Source organism: Xiphias gladius, chromosome 21 (assembly GCF_016859285.1).
Source record: "Xiphias gladius isolate SHS-SW01 ecotype Sanya breed wild chromosome 21, ASM1685928v1, whole genome shotgun sequence".
Lineage (NCBI taxonomy): Eukaryota > Metazoa > Chordata > Actinopteri > Istiophoriformes > Xiphiidae > Xiphias > Xiphias gladius.
In genome coordinates this window covers 7485907-7504627 of record NC_053420.1, presented here as the reverse complement: position 1 = coordinate 7504627, position 18721 = coordinate 7485907, and the positions used below count along the sequence as shown (strand labels likewise).

The following is an 18721-nucleotide window of genomic DNA, read 5'->3' as shown; positions in this document are numbered from 1 at the left end:
TTCACAATATCTTATATATATCTGATACAAGGACAACCCACATAAATAATTATTTCTAATTAATTCCATGCTTTTTGTCCATTACTTCCACTTTTACTGATTCTGCAGCTGTGTGTCGCAGCTTAACGTTTCATGTTAACAGCCTCTCTTTTTTTATATTCTTGTATTCTCATATTCTTTATGCTACATTTCAGAGGGAAATATGGTACTTTCTGCTCCACTTCTACTATAGATTTTTTTCTAAGAAAGGACAGAATTGCCATTTAGTATATGAAACAGATTGCTACTTTAGATTGCACTGATACGTAAAATGCCATCCTTGAGCGACATAACTGCTGGGTTTAAATTCCCTTAAACGGTCCTTGCAGACAAATGCTTCTAAGCATTCTAAGGCAATATCTAAATCTTTCAGTATATCTTATACCAAAGCATTTTTTTCTGAATCTGCAACTACAATGGTGAATGAAGCAGCCAAACAGTCTTTCAATTTTTGTTTTTTATCTTAAGTCAGTTACTTGGACCATTTCCTTGCTGAGTCACTGACAAAGCTAATTAGCAGCATTGTGACTTGGCCAGTGGCACACAGAGACATTCCAGGCTTACTGACCAGCTGAAACCTTTCAGATCTCTTTTTCTCCATTAAGACTTGGAAAAAGGATCCAGCAGGGCTGGTCTTTAATGGCTTAAGGCTCCCTGTGAAATCACAACAGGGGAAAACCTCACTCCTCACACTATCAACCAGGAAGTACCTCAAAGACGGAAATCATATTCACCTTGCATTCACCTCTCACTGGGCTCATAATTGCAGGAGATAGGCGTGCTGAGGATCCGGAGTCCATTACCATACACCCATGGACAATGATTAATGACCCCGTGATAACAAACAGCGAGCAACTGCTCTCAAACAGCGTCCATAAGCTTATATGTCGCCAAACACAGAAGCGTATGCTTCAGATATTTTCAAGACTGTCCCTTTATTTCAAAATGTTGAAAATAAAGTCACGTACGTGTGCCTCTGAATTGTGTATGCACTTATATGTGCGTGATTTCGTGCATGTGCACAGTGGTGTGTTTCTGCAAGTGCATGTATGAGGGTGTACGGTGATCATTTTGTGTGCATTCATTATTATCATGTCACTATGATTAGATTAATCAACCAGAATGTGACTATTTATAAGACTAATGTGTCTGTTTCCTAAATCTGATCTACCTTTTCCAATGACTGCATTGCATGAGTAATTTAATGCTGCTAATCAATCACATGTCAATCTGTCAATCTGAAGGTAACACCTGTACCGGTGACGGCTAATTTAAATGACTGCAGGAATACACTATCCGCATGTTTATGTGTGGCATGGTCTGAGTGGAATCTTGTATCCATCCGCATTTAATGATGGATATCTTCTTTTTTGTTTTTTTTTCCATTTTACTCATTTATCCAAAGCAACTTACAAGTGACTTAAGATCAAGGATTGTTCTGTTGTCGTGCAACTTTTGAAATCGTTCTTAAAGAGCATTTTACTGGGATGTTAAAAACATAACTCCTACTGGTTTGGGTGCTGATAAAAAAAAAAAAAAAAAAAGATGTTGGCAACATTCAGTGCAGTGTCTTTCCCCTTTCCCACGGTAAACAACAGGGATCTGTGTGCTGTAAAGGCAGGTCCCTTGTGGACGAGCAGCATGGTGTGTCTTCAACAGCAACTCACCGATGGGGCTGGTTTCCCTCCCTTTGCAGTGCAGACCAGAGTGAAATTCTGGGCTTGGTATCGACTGAATGGGGCTGGGGTGTTCTCGGCCACCACTGATATGTTGTTTGGAGGTGCTGTGGAGGACAGGAAAAAAGCTCGGTGAAACGATATGCCAACATATTTTATAGACACAAAATGCAACCTCAGATATTCTTAAACTGTTTAGAAAACATCCGCTTTCGCTTCTTCAGTGCATTCCAGGAGTTATCTTGTGAGTGTCATCTTTAGGTTATACGTGTAGGCGGAGCATTGGCAATACTGACAGCAGAGAAAGAGCAAGAAAGTAAGAGCAGAGAAAGAGCAATGCTGTCGTGCCCAGATGTTTAAAATGAAACTGACTAAAACAAATCCTCAGACATGCTCTATCTATCCACCTTATCTATCTACTTTCAACGGAAACCAAGAATCTGCCGAGAGAATCTCCACTTAAAATGGTAACTGAATGTTTGGGACAGTATGTTCAAACTCCCAAGGACTAATGTGAGTCGGATGAGACTGATTAGGCAGAAAATCTCATACATAACATATCACTAACCCTCCGTTCTGAATCTCTCTAGGGACCCCACCGAGTATGTCATGGTAGAGTAAAGGGAAAACATATGAGCAAGACTTCACAGCATTATAGAGGAGCACTGGAAGGAGAGGGAGGTAATGAATGGAAATCTCCAACATTCCCCAGAAAATCAGCTGTTCAACATGCAGTACTCTAGTCCTTGTATGGTGGCTTAAATATTAATGTGAATACTTCATAGACCATATTGTGGCTGATTCAGGGAAATATCAACAAGCAAGTTTTAACTGATGGCACTGCAGCAGATGATGGCCAGCTGCACGAGGACCAGTTACATTTTGATGAGGACTGCTCAGTATCAAAGGCAATTTTCACAACATTAGCTGAGGTGATTTTAAGGTGCAGAGTTTTTCATGTGTTCCGAATATCGACATGTATTCTCTTTACGAGGCATTTCATGCACCAGGCTGCGTAGGCATGCAATAGTTGTCTGGCATAGAATTTCCCTCCAGATTCGGCAGAGGAATGCTTTAAGAATAATCAAACTGGCCCAAGCTCTAATCAGAATGAGAAGCATTTGTGAAATATGTCAACCACTGTGTGAGGTGAGAGAAGAAAGTTACAATTTCTGAATCCATGAGCCGTGCTTTAAGGTAGATAAGGCAATGAGAAAGGTCATGCAGGTAGCAATGGTTTTTCCATGTGTCACTTTTATGTGTAAACCTACCAAGTGGTTTTAGAAAGACATGCCGAAGCAATTAATTGATTAAAAGCAGGTGGGGGTTGGTGGGGATTTAGCTGCTGGCCTGGGCGCCTCTGTGTTTCCACACCTCTTAATTGCTTATTGATGGGATTCATATGGTTGTAAATTAACCTTAGAACACTCCATTAGCTTACTGACAAGCCTGTCTCAACCCGGCATATGATAAGCTGTCAGAGGTGTCTGTTCCTGACCGATCGTGCTCGGGTACTCCACATGGAGCGTTGTCAAGTAGTGCCTGCAGTACGTTGAAGCTGCTCCAATATGCAGCGCATGTAATCAGAAAATTAAAAAAAAACAATCCTACTTTATTGATAATATTGATTGCTCTATTCCATAAAACAGAATTATACTCTAGTTTGTTAAAGCTTCCAAGAGTCCAGTAAATATACTCCTAACACCACTGTCATTTTTTTCATTTGCAAAGTGCTTCAAGTGCTGCCATTCTATACAGTTAAAAAAAAAATTTTATTCGCTGTCACAATATTAGCAGCTGTAAATGCAAAGAGATCAGGAGCGTTTGGGAAAGAAGAGTTTTAATACACCAAACTACACACATTTAATTTGGACAAAACTAATCTCATGAAATCCAATCTCATTAGATTAAAAATAATTACTGTCAGATTGCAAGTTTCCCCTTGACTGATAAGTATTGACAGTCCCCTGACAAGTACTTCAGTATTAACAAGCAGTAGTAACAAGATGCTTTGTTTAGTTAGTATAAAATCAGTAACACAACCTTGTAAATCCTGAGATAAAAAAATTCCTCAATCCAGTCGTGTTAGTTCAGGAGAGATACATATTGATCCTGTAGCTCTATTGTTTTCTGACCTCTTGCGGGGGGGGGGGACACCTAATCAGAGTCAAAGCAAAAGATGGGAAAATAAGCCTTGATAAAATATTTGAAATGATTTAAACCAAGACCTACACTGCACAGCACACTATTTGCAAACACAACAAGACTGTTTAAGATTTAGATGGTTGTCTGTGATGATGGAGTCTAAGCCTTTTATACCTCATTTAATTGCAGCTCTCTCTTCGCCCACTCGTTAAAGGTTGAGCTAAATTTTCCCCTTGTTTTTTGTGCTGCAGTTCTTCGTTTTAAGCTGTCTATTGGGTGTGCAAAATGCATCTGCCTCTCAGTGCAAACACTTACTGAGGCCTGCATACCAATCATTTAAAACAGCATATAAATTATTAAATTTTTCTCACTTGACAAGGTTACTGTCTAGTATGTTGATGCTGATATAGTGCTCATACAAAACAGGGAGAGAGAAACTTTTGACTTGAAATGCGAAAAAGTCACCACAGTCAAGTTTGCTAAACAATATGTAGAAGTCTTGGGGAAAGAACATCAAAAGCAAAGAAACTTTTAGAAAAAAATAAGAAATGTCAACATCTTTGACATTCTTTCTTTAAAGACACAAAAGACTCAAGTATAGGTATAAAATTTCCAAATCCTCTCCACACCATCTCTCCCTTTCCTTTACATAATCAAAACTGCTCAACTACACAGTGTACAGGCAAATGTCTTTCTGCCGTGTTTGTTTCCCTGGCATTCTGATTGCCACACAAGTTGTTGTTTTTTTTTTCCCCCTCCTCCGAATGGATTGAAATCATTTGGGCAATGTATATTTTTTGGTTTGGGTCTTGAGAGAGAGAAAAAGCTCTTATATCACTTATCCCGCACCATTTTTGGTGAGTTTCATGTTTTCACTTTACTTTAAGGATTACATCTTCCTCTTTAGGCTGAGTAATTTCTTGAACCTCATTGGCTCATGTACTCTTTCAAAGGTTGTTGGATTAAAAACTTATCAAGCTATAACTTCCTGAAACCTTCAGGTTTTCACCTGACAATAACACAGTTTGGTCTAAAGAAGAAAATCCTGAAATACCTTTGCCTTGCTCTGCCAAACATGTACTGTATAAACTGCTGGCTGTATTCCATATTATTATTATTAAAAGCAGGACACTGCAAATGTGTAAAAATGTGAGCTCTGTAGTCCTATGGGCCATTCCTTCTTTTTCCAATGTTCAGAGCTCACTTGCACTCTGCTGCATTAAAAGCTGCATTTACTTCCTTTTGTCCCTGGTAGTGCTGCTGTTCCATTTACATCAATAATGATTTCTCCTTCCATCTCTCATTCACCACCTCCTTCTTGTTCTTTATCCTCAGGCACCATTACCCTACTATCTTTCCAAATAAGGAAAAAAAAAGAAAAAACCCGCAAATGGGATTGGTGAATGTGCAGAACAGGAGCATGTATAAGGCTCGCAAGAGACTGCTTCCCTGGCCTCATAATTAAGGGATTTAGAGCTCTGGAGACAGCTGGACTCATGAGAAACACCCCCAACATCCCCTGTACTAAGCACCCTGGCCTCGAGTCCACATCTCTGGGGGTTTATTTATATTGGAGGAAGGTGGTGTGCGTGTATGTGTGGGGAGGATCGCAAAGAAAAGGCACCAAGGTCATCCTTGGCTTACTTTCACTGACAGTAATTTAGTGATAAGTATTTGATGAAGCTGTAGTTTTTTTATTGTGAGCCCAAGGGTCCCAAAGTAATCAGTATGAATTTAGAACGGTTTCACCAAGATAAATGATAGTGCAAGGCATTTAACTTCTCAGTATGGTCTTAACACAATCACTGGAGGATTACTTTCTTGACAAATGGTTTGTCTGAGTTACATAACAAGAAGTGAACTTATTAGAATATTTTCCACTTCATTTCAACGTGCAATATTTTGAAACTCTAAATTGCCCATAGTTATGCATGGGCTTGTCTATGTTTTGTGTTAGCCCCTTGATAGACTGGAGACCTGTGCAAGGTGTACCCTGCCTTCTCAACCAGTACATGCTCGGGTAGGCTCCAGTCCCCTGTGTACCTAAACAGAGTAAGGGTGCAGAAAAAGGAATGGGAAAAGAAAATATAGTTTCAATGAAATGCATTAATTGTATAAATTAATGCATTGTAAATTCAGTTTCAAATGACCTGATTCCTCTACAAGTGAAAGCTGGCAAACCTGGGCAGCAGCAAATCTTTGTCACAAATCTAAAGTAGAAGACAACTTAAATAGCAAACACAAAAGTAGTGATTAATAGTGATTAGTGCAGTCATCTAGCCAACGTTTCAATTTCAGTAAGCTCACAATTGCCTGCTATTGCCGCTTTTTTCTTTGTTTACTGCATATTAGCTTTCATGCATGACTTGCGCTTGAGTCACCAACTATCCTATGTGGATGTGTGCCATTCAGGCACAAAAGAACACTGGTTCCGAATGCTCCACGGCAGAGATTTGCATTCAATTTTAAAAGATGGCATAAACTGAGCGACTGCGGGGTCAGAGGGTGCAATTGCCCCAGGGCCCATGCTCAGAGGGGGACCCTACTGAGCTACTTTTTGGCTGCACTGAAAAAGCAGAAGTCTGTCCCTGACTGACCGACTGAACTACACTGACTGAGTGACGAAGTTGCACGGTGATGATGGAACGGCTTATAAATCCAACGTTACTGCTAACACCACTAGCCTGACAGTGGCTAACGAAGAGGCTAGCATCGATCAAAGCTTAGCAAGTAGGAGAGAAGGATGAAGTTTTAAAAAGAGACCGTGATATTTAAAAATTGTGTTAACCTGCTCGGATTATTTTGTTCAATGGAGGGTGGTGGAATACACAAACTGACGACGCTAAACTACAGCAAGCTGAGCAGGGACAAACAGTGGTGAGTGCAACGTTCATAATTAGTCTTTATTAACTTAAATATTGGTTTTGAAGAAATCAGTCAGAATGTTAGCTGAATCTGTAGGTTAACTTCATGTTTTTCGCATCTCGGGACCTGTCTGTCACTGCCCGTGGTGTTGTAGACTGCCTACTTTGTATTTGAAAAGGCCTTGAACTGTTGGTGACTGCCGTGTCTGTGTTATTCCTGTGGAAGGAAGACATGGTGCTGAGACAGTGCACCTGCTTGTAGACTTGAGGTTATGATTCTGGCATCCGAAAAAATCAAAACAAATCGTACACTGCCAGCTCCTGGCAATGCACACAACACATGCCCCACTGCTACTTTATTTCTGCTCAGAGGCTAAGAATGTTCCTAACAGAGGGTTGTATGTAAATTCCTGTTTGTATACGGGCAAATATTCACGCACATACTGCACGCATGTGAAGCGGTTATTTTCACATGCATGTGCATGTAGTTACTTCTTGTGAGGGGGAGAAGCATACATGCAGTCCAGGATGAGTTAAGATGAGCGAAACATAAAACACTGCCAACGTGCCTATGTCCCTCATTTTGTGACGTCACACAGTTGGATGGGCTATGGCTGTGGCAGTGGGGTAGATGGCAGGCACCCTGAAAAACGATCAAAGTTAAGGCCTCTGGATAGGGAAAAAAAACGTGTTGAAATGAGAACTGGCAAGAGTCCCCGATACCTAAGTGTCATTTTTGATAGCCTGTATTCTCCAGCACCATGAGATAAAAGAAACCGAAATGCTTTTTAATCACTTTTCCTTTGTGCTTTTAGCATTTGCATTTACACCCCACCCTGTCAATTTGCATGGGCTATTACTGCGCTGTCAACTCATATCGCATCCTCCCGCCCAAGCCAACCAGCCGGCAGTAGCTGGTAGGGAAAGAGAGAAAGACTCTGGTAGCTGTCAGTAAGAGGAAGGGGATGACACACAGGGACAAAAGCTTGTGTCACATTGAACAAGTTCCCCAGTTCCGAAGCCTATTAATCATACCGATGTTGCTGAAAATGCGGCAAGCACATATACTATATGTCTGTGTGCTTGGATGTGTCTGTGTGTTTAAAGTGACAATCTCAAAGATTTTCATTTAAATAAGTGTCTGTTAAGTTACTATCTGTCGCCGAATGAGGTAACACAATGGTGACTGAGCCTATGGCCCACTGATGAAAGTAGTGCAATATTTACAGTATATATTTGCAGTATTTCGAACTGGGTGTCTGTGGCAACATTCCCAGAAAAAAAACGTTGTCTTAAGTTACAGCTAATGCAAACCCAACATTTCCTACTGCTTCAGCTTCACATTAAAAGCATTGAACCGGTGAAACACGAGCTGACTTTTATTATGAAGTTACAGGAAATGCGATGTGTTTGTCGGTGAGCGTAGCACTTACTGCTATTGTTCATCAAAAACGTGTCTACAAAACAAGACAACGGTCACTTTCAGCGTTTTTAGACAGTGGGACCAGTTTGAAATATTGGGGGTAATGGAACCAGAAGGAGCAGCCACAGTGAGCTGTGAGATGAAGGGCTGCAGGCGACAGGCTGCACACCTCCCTGTGCCCTGCTGTTTGCAGACTCATGCCGTGCGCAGCATAAAATCCGCTCACGGTTGCTCACAGAATGATGGAAAAAGGACAATTATTGCCCGACTTCTTTAATAAAACAACAATAGTTTGTTTTGCTGCCCCCTAGAATTCTGTGACCTGTCAAATTAAACTACCACCAGTAATTACAGGTGTCACCAAATCAACCAGGACCGAAATTTTTCAAGATTGCCACTTTAAGACACTAAGAAACAGCTTTGAACATTTGTGTCTGTGGAAACATATGGTTTCATTGATACCTCACTCAGCAATGGCAACTGTCTAGCCAGTGGCCTATTCTCAAGTGGTTGTTGTCGTATTGTGGTCTACCTCTGAAAGATATGCACCGCCCACCAAGAGCTAATATACACCGCTGTCCAGAATCATCCGCATAAAAACATCTCACATGTTCACATACAACTCATTGAAAAATATGAGGGAAAATTACACAAAAAAAAACCTTCACTAAAGACACCGATTTGGGAGCTTAGAATCAATCGTGCTTTTTTTCTGTTGCTCTGCTCCCATATGATAGGAAATATGATATCTCATGGCTGTATATGGCTTTCCCCAGTCTCTCCCCTGGCTGCCACTCCCTGGGGGTAAACCAGGCTTGGACTTACAGCTTTGTGCTTATAATGAGGACAAGGGGGACACAGGAGAGGATTTTGCCAGCACAGTTTGAAGGCTCAGTTGAGACAGGACAAAAGGGAGAGCTCTTGTTTTTGTCTCCCAAATAGCAGACAGTGGCAGATGGGACTTACCCTGTACCCAGCCCAGCATCAATTATGCTGTGACTGGCACCCTCATCCCTAAAGTCCATTTTTTGCTTAAGGGCAGGGGTTTAGGGTTGGCAATCTGTTACAATTTGGCCCCCTTTACCTCAGCCCTCTCCAGCCTCACCCATCCCCCTTTGGCAGCTTGGTAATTCACAAGACACGGACATGGCTGCCCCTTTAAGGTCCCCAGTGCCCTGGGTATTGCAGACAAATTTCTAGATCACTGTGGCTATGAGGCCCAGTTGTGATGTTTTTTTTTTTCTTTTTATGACACTTAATTTACAGACCAAAGGGGTAAAATGAGGCTATACAGTTATATGAAGCCAAAGAGAGTCACTTGAGGTAGTGAAGTATCCATCATTCAATTCTCAGTTCTGGCCCCAGACTATATGAACAATCCCCGACAAGGCTTTGAGAAAATCTACATCAAATGCCTGCAGCCAGGCAGCCGCAAGCTCCACAGACATCGATATTGTATACACAGCTAACAGGGACAGGGAGGAGAATTCATATTTCAAGCTGACATGCAAGGCTTGTTGATGGGGCAGTTATGACCAAGACAAATGGGTGACCATGCATCAAGGGTTTCTCTTTTTAATATGGGCAAAAAATACAAAAGAATGGCTTTCATTAAACGTTTAACCTGTTTTGGACACTATTTTAAGGATATTTTTTAAAAACTATTTTTTTTTTTGTTTTACAAAAAATGTAAATATATTTTTTTTTTAACCAAATTTAAAAAAAACAACAAAAAAAACATGCTTCAGCCATTAGACAGTGAAATAGATAAATAATATCTAATTTCCCTCTCATGGTATGAAATCTGGTATACTGATGAAATATCATGATATCCTTAACTCTTCAAGATAACTTTAAAGCCTCCTGGAACGTTCCACAATTGCTACCCCCCCCCCTGCATTTTTACTCAGTCTTGGTCAAAATACATTTGATCGAGTACGACGTCTGCATTTTTTAGCCAGCATGGCCCTAAACCTCTTGCTGTTCGAAAAGTCAGTGGAAAATACTAAAATTGCCATCACTCTGGCAAAAGCAATAATTTCTCCATCTATGAAACATGAGAGCCATCATCAATTGAAGTGATTTATCTAGTTTTACTCTATGTTATGACTTTCTGTTGTTATTTCTTATCACAGATTTTTTTCTAAATCTTTTTCTGTCTGACATAAAGTGATCTGGATGACTAATTCACTGGTAAGAAGAGGTATAAATAACTGAAGAAAATGACAGATTTCAATACAGTCTGTTTGGTAAAAATAAAAACATACAATACATTACACATAACACAACACAATAGTACAGTCCAATCCAATTCAGAGTACTCATTACAGGTGGGTAATCAGATTAATATTGTACCCCGGTCACAAAAAGTGGATTTCATTTATCTAATTATTGTGTTGTAGGTTAATTTAACTGAACTGCAGCAATTTCTCCTTAAATATGTGGGAAGTGTTACATGTGTGATAGCTATATTTTCAAGGTGACTTTTGATCAAACAGAAAATGCGTACGACGTGAGAACCTCACCTATTTTAATCCTGTGAGGAGACTTGACAGTGAACTCCTAAATTGAGGATTTAAAGTGTAAAAATCTCAGTGGCCAGCATCAGTTATGGATTTAGGCTCGAACGGCAGGTGATCAGCAAAAACGTTCATACGTTCGCAAACTGTCCGTTTCAGGGTTTTCGCGCAAAATATGTGTTTCCTGTGTGTCTTTACATTCTTGAGAGATGATTTAAGTGTTTATTTGGTAAATTTAAATACTGAGGTCAATTCAAGATGTCCTGACAACATCTTTACGTGCTGTGGGTGACTAAGAGGCAAGTTGTAAAAGTGCTTTTTATAAAAGCACTTTATAAATGCAGCATTTATCATTTGTCATGACATCTCAAGAGCTCTTCCCTCAGCTGATACTTGGTAGCAGGCTGCAGTCTATGTGTTTGTGACTATGTACCTTATTAATGTAACACATTAATGATGTGTTTGTGCAATTAAATGCTGCTACACACTTGTTAAAATAGAACTCCAAAAGTAATTTGGCAGTTGCTGCTGCATTTGTATCTTCTTATTCTGTCTCACAGCACACACACGCTGCCAAATGTTTTATTTAAAACACAAACCAGAAGCATGGTGGTCATGTTAAACTGTCCTTGTAAGGGATGTTGGATAGGGTGTAAATTAGACGGCAGATTTCTTGGTTATGCCAGACAGCATTCCATCGTGACTTTCTCACTTTAGTCCTGTTTTTGAGTTTTCCCCTGGTTTAGCAGCCAACACTTAGACTTAACAAACTCAAACATGCTCCATCTGGGCTTGAGCACTCGTTCCCAGCTCCCTACTGTTTCTGGCTATAAATAATGCCAAAAAATGAACTATTCGCGAAAAAAGTGCCCAGGAGCCATATTGTACCAATCACCCACTAACTTACACTATTATCCACCAACTCATGTCACATCATTACAGTGACACTCCATGCAATCACACCTATAAAGAGAAAACATTTTGTATCCTTCATATTTTGACCTCATTTTGCTCTAATGAGCAATTCTGAAACAGTCTACAGTGATTCTTTAAAAGTATTTATGGCTTTTTTGCCTTTATTGAATAGTTGGCAGCAGGAAACAACATGAATAATGGGGATTTGGAGATGACATGTGACAAAAAACATTTAGTCACTTGTGCGGATCGGCAACATGGGTGTGTGTTGCAGGTTCTTACTTGAGAAACTGGGAAAACCCAGAGACAAATCATTTGGTTTCTCAAATTAAACCAGGGTTTGAAACCACCATCGGTTGCAAACTGTAATCAATCACATTACAGAAACTTATATCAAAATGATAATGTTAATTAACAATACACTTGGATAGTGCCATTTAAACCATGACAAATCAACCCATTCTACACGCCCAATATTCACTCCTAATTAACTGGGTTTCAGACCTGTTAACACAATTCACATCTGTCAGGATAAAATTCTGAACGCCTTGTTCTGCCATTGTTACAGTATGTATTATATCCACCATATTCTCTGTGCTGACCACAAGCAGAGACAGCTCCTTATAAGAGGCTTTAAACTTGGGTCAGTAATTGGTTAACAATGAGTTCCTGGCCGAAAGAAATTTGATGAAGAGAGAAAGAAAAAAAAAAAAAAAAAAAAGCAAAGTAGCTATCAAGCGCAGTGTGTTCTCCATCGTGTCAGTCAGCTCCTTAGGGACATGGGCAGAAGGGGATGTTCAAAGTGTCTAACTTCACACATTAGAGAGATAAAAAGGTTCATCAAGTGTGAATAATGCCCCTTGTGTTGCATTTGATTGATGGGGTCTTTCTGGTGAGTAATCCACTATGAAAAGAATGGTAACATACAGGCTGATGGCATGTTTCAACAGTGTTCATTAAAGTGCTCAGAACATTAAAGCTATTAATGGGGCCGGACTTTTCTTGCACATTTGTAACATGTGCTAAATTGAGTGAGCGCTACGTAACATAATGATGTATAGAGTACTGCAGTAGTCATGGTAGCTGTGTGCTGTAAAAATAACCTTATGGCACTCCTCCATTGTGTTTAGACTGTACTTAAAGAAGATGTACCGTAAAAGCTGAGTTATGTGTCCGTCTGCATATGTTGCCCACGTAGCCCACACCAGGCTCTGCTGCAAAAAGATGAAGTCACATATTTTCATGCACTATAAATATTTTGCAGTATTTTAACCAAAACGTGACGACAGATGTCAAGAAAACAATTTTAAGTTTAGACGATTCTTCAAACTGTTTTGTTCCAATCCTATCCTCTATTTCTTCTTAGCTTGTTTTAAGAAGATGTAGTCTTGGAGGGATGAAGACCCCACCCTGTTGTCTGGATTCCCTACGTTCTGTTATAAACATTGAAAGAGCCATACCCTGTACTTGCTGCACCTGCATTTTTCGAAACTTCATTACTGCGTTGCCTCTATCAATATTTACTGGGCACAGCAAATATTGTGACTGACATTCACACTCTTCCTCACAAAAAGATAAAATCCACAAACCTAGGTTGATTTTTAATTTCTCAAAGGACCAAACCTAGCCTGTTGATCCGAGCACTTTCCTCTGCTTTGTCTTACAACTGTTTTGTTTATCTTATCTTTTTGTTTGTTTGTTTGTCTCCTTCATGGGTGATTACATGAAGCGCCATGACGATTCAAATCGGAAGCTCGAGATAAATACACCTTATTTATTGTGTATTACACTCTGGAAAGGTTTGATGAAAATGATTTTGTCAAACAAGATATGAATAATTAGTCTGCATAAGTGGTTGAAACCTTTTCTTTCCATCGAAAAAAAGAGAAAAACCGTCAGAAATATTTGTGACATGATTCCTAGTTCCACTCATCAAAACTTATAATTAAGAGAGAAATAAAAAGATATTAATTAATGAATAAATGCATGGATGGAAAAATGAATGAGCAAATAAAAGCATGAATGAGTGAGTCATTCTTTATCAGCATTTTTTCTCAGCATTTTCTACATGCGGCACCAATGTAAATCCACCATTAGCATGGAAATGACATTTGATTACTTCATGGTGACATATTACAGCTCCAATTCCTAAATATTCATGAATACATTGGTGCTGATTTTGGCCGTAGAAAATATTAGATTTACATAGGGGCTGAAAACATCTTTCATTTTCAGAATAAATTGAACTCTCATGGTGCAGCGGCTCTTTTCAAACTAGAAATGATGACTAACATCCTGGTGATCCTGGCCTCCCTCTGTGCCATAAAGAAACCTTATTTTCAGCTTCTCACTTCTAAATTTTTGATCAATAATTCAGTGAGCTGTAAAGTTTCTAAAAAAAGTTGTCCAATAGTCAGTGCTGGATATGTACACTAAAGTACATATCTTTGGCATCTTTCACTATACTGATAAACTGTTCCCTACCCGTATTTCTCATTTTCTATTTTGACAATTGAATCTTTGAACATGGCAGTTCAGAGAATTTGTAATAACATCCCATGGCAGCTAATTCTGTCATAATACTGCAGCCAAAAATCCCATTTTCTACTTGAGTTATTTCATATTCAGCTGATTGGCAAACGTTCTCAATTAAATTTGAGGCTTTTGCTTCAGGACTTGGTGAGTTTTGTTTCAGGCCTGCCTTAATTGCTCAACTAGTTAGAAATTTCATTGACATTCCAAGGGTGATGGCAGTCAATGAATTGACCAGCATTGTAACACTTAAAGATCAGTGAGAAATGTGTGAAGCACTCGTGAAAGTGGTAATTACAAAACAAAAGCCTTGTTAAGAGTTGATGCATGCCCTGTTTTGTGCTTGCATGGTTTATCCACAGTAATAGTATAATTCTATGTAATAGTCCATTCAGCCAGATGATATGTAGTAAAACAGGAGTAAAATGAGGACCAAAAATGGGATGATCTATAAAGTCATGGTCTGCTGTTTGAGTTATTTGCTGTGGCCCTTCTTAAAGGCAGGTTAAGCAATTGTGCCCTGCTGCATTACACCTGCCGCTTCAGATTCTTTGTATGCTGATCGTGTTCCCGATATTCCCAAGCAGGGCACGACCTCTGCAACGTTCCTCTCAATATGGGAACGCATAGAAACGGAAAAAGGCTAGGACTGACCTCATGGTTGGTGCACACTGCATTCACAGGTCATGAATTCGCAGTTTCATGCCTTCATATTAACTGCGCATGCAGAGAGCCACTTCATCACAGCACCCTTCTGCCTGAGGTTTTGATTACAGTTTTCCTTGAGTACCTCACCAGTTTCCCTTGCAGCACACCGTAATTAGGATGACCAGATTGCTCTGATTCATCCTGGAGTTTGGTCTGTGCAACTGTGTGTGTATTTGTGCGAATGCGTTCATACCTTTGTACGTACGTCTACAGTTGCATTAATACATACTCCACGTACGTCTGCAAAATGCAAGTATGTCTTGTATGTAAATGTGTATGATTGACTGTCCGTATGCATGTATAGTTCTCATTTTCAGGCTCAGATCTCTCCTCCCTCATTTTCCTGCCCATACAAATTCAGAGAAGATGTGGAAATGTGCAACAACTTCTGGGCAGATGCGGCAGGATTTTTCCCAACATAAAGAATTTAAAGATGCTCCCAATCAGAAACATTACCAAATAAAGGCTGAGTATAGGTCATCACTTAGATATCACATCCTCTTGATTTTTAGCCAGGAAAAAAAACAACCATTTGCAGGATAAAAGCATTTTACTCTTGCCAATATACTCTTTTATCACAAAATGGCTATCCATCATGGTATGTGGCATCATGTGGTTAAAAGGCAGAGTCTGTCAGGGTAGGGCATGAGCCCCCAAACTTCTGATTCTTATCAAAGTAGTTTTGCCATTCAGTCACCAATGTTTAAAACACACGGACTCCCCTCATTTCAGGCTCTGAATCTCAAGACGTGTGTCTTGTCTCAAAATAATTAAGTAATGTAAATAATTAACCCATGTAATCACGGGGCTTCCAGTCAGTCATTCATGTTAACAAACCAGACACAAAAACCCCCTTCTCATAAAAGCACCATTTTCATTATCATTTTTTGTACACACAAATAATTAATGGAGCATGAGTGTTAGATCCCTCCAGTTGACATCAGTGTGAGTTAAACATAAATAACCAAATTCACTGTCATGGCAAGAAATGTGCAGATCATAATCTTTATTAGCACTCTGTGTAATATGAAAGTGTCCCACATCCAGCCCAATGATCTGTACATTACACTGAACAAATACCTCAAATTCATCTTATTGTCACTGTTGATGCTCTTTTTCTTTATTTGTTCTTAACTTGCATTTTCATTGTAATTTCATTTTTGGACAATGACAAAACAGTTTAAGTTTACCAAGGATTCACGTGATCAGTAAAAGTTAAAACTATGAAATGAACTGAATAAAAGATTATGTTTTTATGAAAATTTAATCTTTGTAAGTACTATTTAAAAAAAATGTGTTGAAAAGTTTCTTACTGAAACTGAACAAGCTCAGCATCACATATTGGAGATGTTCCGATAAATGAAAGCCAGCATCACAAACAATATACTGGGGAATACATTTTTCATGTCTCAAAATAACAGCAGCAGAAAGCAAGTGGCAGCACTTTCTAGTATGGCAGAATTAGGAATGGTCTATAGTCTATGATTCTTTAATCAAGTTCAGATGATGAATCATGCCTGCTGCTGACAAAATAAATCAAAATTTATGCTTGGGAATTTTAAATGAGCTATTTTACATGTAAAAACCACCAAAATTGTTGGAATTAATAAGCGCTTTCGAATCCTGGTCATCTAGAGGCGGATTGTGGGGATTTTTGCTAAAACCAAGGTGAAGCTTAAGAAGTCCGCATTGACATGTGCTAATCAATGCAAAACAGGGTCTGCCAGAGCATCACAACTGGCACTGTAATATCTCACTGGGAAAACTTCAGCTAAATTCAAAATTTTCTTGACAGATGTGCATATGCAAACCACTCACATTTTTATCATGTCTATGTCAGTGAAAAAAAATGGCTGTTCTGTTAATATTGAGATGATTTATTTGCAGTCCAACTCACTGCTGAGAAGGCACAACATTTCCCAAGGTCACTCAACCGCAAAACCGATGCACAAGCATCCATATCTCCTCTTTCAAAAGAACAGTATTACATTGTTACGATGACTGAAACTGGCAAATTAAGTATTTTAAGAATACTGAGTTCATTTCCAATGATAAGAGACTGAAAGACTGACAGACCCATAAACACATTGCCAGTGGCTGCTCCAGTGTAATATGCATGATCAACTGCTGTTTATTGACTGCTGATAAATTTTGCATTTCACATTTACAGTATAAAATGGCATTGACAGAAACTTCTATATAAAATGCACTGGAGTCAATATAACGATGTCTTCATGAACCGCTTGCTCCAAGAACAAATCTCATGTTATAAAGAGAGTGACGCTGATTCATTATAGCCCCAAATGTTTGAGATTAGTGCTGTGAAAGCTCTGATATCTTTCTGGCTTACAGCATTATCATCTTGATGTCACATGTATAACTGTAGTCCGGGCATTAATAATATGTCTCTTGAAAGACCTTGAAAAATTAAAGGGTAATGTATTACATAATTAGTTGTCAAAAGGATGACAGTGATTCATGGCTCCTAGTGTGAACATTAAAATGAGGAGTTAAACTGTACACTCAAACAGAATCATATAAGGCACTGCTGCTGCTACACTGTTCTCCACGGTTTCAAGCATGAAACACATATGGCACAACCCAGGCAGCGATGTCACAGCATGTGTTTCCCATAGGCTGTCATAATACATAGTGAAACATTGACCTAGAGATTACCTACCAAATAGGAAATATATGTTTCAAATACACACCATTTGTGTGTTAACACTGGAAAGAAAGAAAAAACAAAACAAAAAACCCAAAACACTGCTATAATGAATGGTAAAATAAAAGAACTGTTGTTTTATTGCATTCAGAGAATTGAGAAATAAGTTCAGATGCTGACGGCTCAACAGAAAAGAGAAGCAAATGGATTAATGCAATCTGATCGTCACAGTTTGGTTAGGTTTACGCAGAAAAACTACTTGGTTAATAAACATGCTTTTAAGGTTGTGTAACGGTAATGGATAAATGATAAATGAAACAACATGGACTATCAATTTCACACGGTAAACAAACAGTGGTCTCCTATGTGAAAGTCCCTCCACCCCAACCTCCTCCTAATGTAGACTTTGTAGCTCTTTATACTACGTCACCTAACTCCTTTGTTTTTTGTCATACGCAATTACTATGGCTGCAGGAGTTCGCCCCAACGATAAAATGTAACTATGGGTCGCTATAACCTGCTTGCAAAGACGACCTATGGGCTTGTTTTTACGGGAGGGCCTTCTCGTCAGCAAACTCTAGCCCTATATTCCTTTCGCTTTTCCTTTCAAGGAGGGAAATTTGTTTGTTTTTTACTTCATGACATCACAGCTCTCCTCATTCATAGCAGCCAGTCAGACTTTTGTTTGGCTAAAATGGGTTGTACATCAATACATACTCTATAGCCTTCTTAAATTGAACCCAGAATGAGTTGTGTGAGAAAGGTTTCCAATTTTTATGATTCAGGGTTGATTTACAATTGAAGCTTACTCTTCAGTGAACAGGGGTAAGGGGAGATTTTTTTTTTTAACTCACCCCCAAAGAATCGTTTCAGAAAGTAAAAGCATAATTTTAACTGAGTTAACAAATCTGGCTCTGTTTGTCTTCATATCAGTCGAGCAAAAACATGGGGCAGAGACAACCTCTTGTGTCCTGACAGAAATAGCTCAGCTATAATTGTCAGTCAGGTTGTGAGCCTGTTTCTATTCCACAGTCATTCAGTCACAATAGGATAGAACAAGTAACAATATGCTCTCCGGCAAAGTCAGAGCCAGCAGCAAGAGCCAGCTGAAAGAGCCTTCATTATGTGGAACAAGGAATCATTTATGGGGCACTGTTGCTCTGTTCAGGGGCAATCTGACAAACATATTGACTTTGGCACACATGACGTTGCTGATAACTCTGCACCTACTTTTC

General features: G+C 39.3%; 1 protein-coding gene across 2 annotated transcripts in view; it reads right to left on the bottom strand.

The window, feature by feature from the left end:
* The window catches only part of igsf21a (immunoglobin superfamily, member 21a), a 157369-nt gene that overhangs the window by 25428 nt on the left and 113220 nt on the right, over positions 1-18721 (bottom strand). For both annotated transcript variants that reach the window (XM_040115781.1, XM_040115783.1), the window contains exon 5: positions 1707-1822. In XM_040115781.1, coding sequence (XP_039971715.1) covers positions 1707-1822 — 116 coding nt within the window. The remainder of the gene's footprint in view (positions 1-1706; positions 1823-18721) is intronic.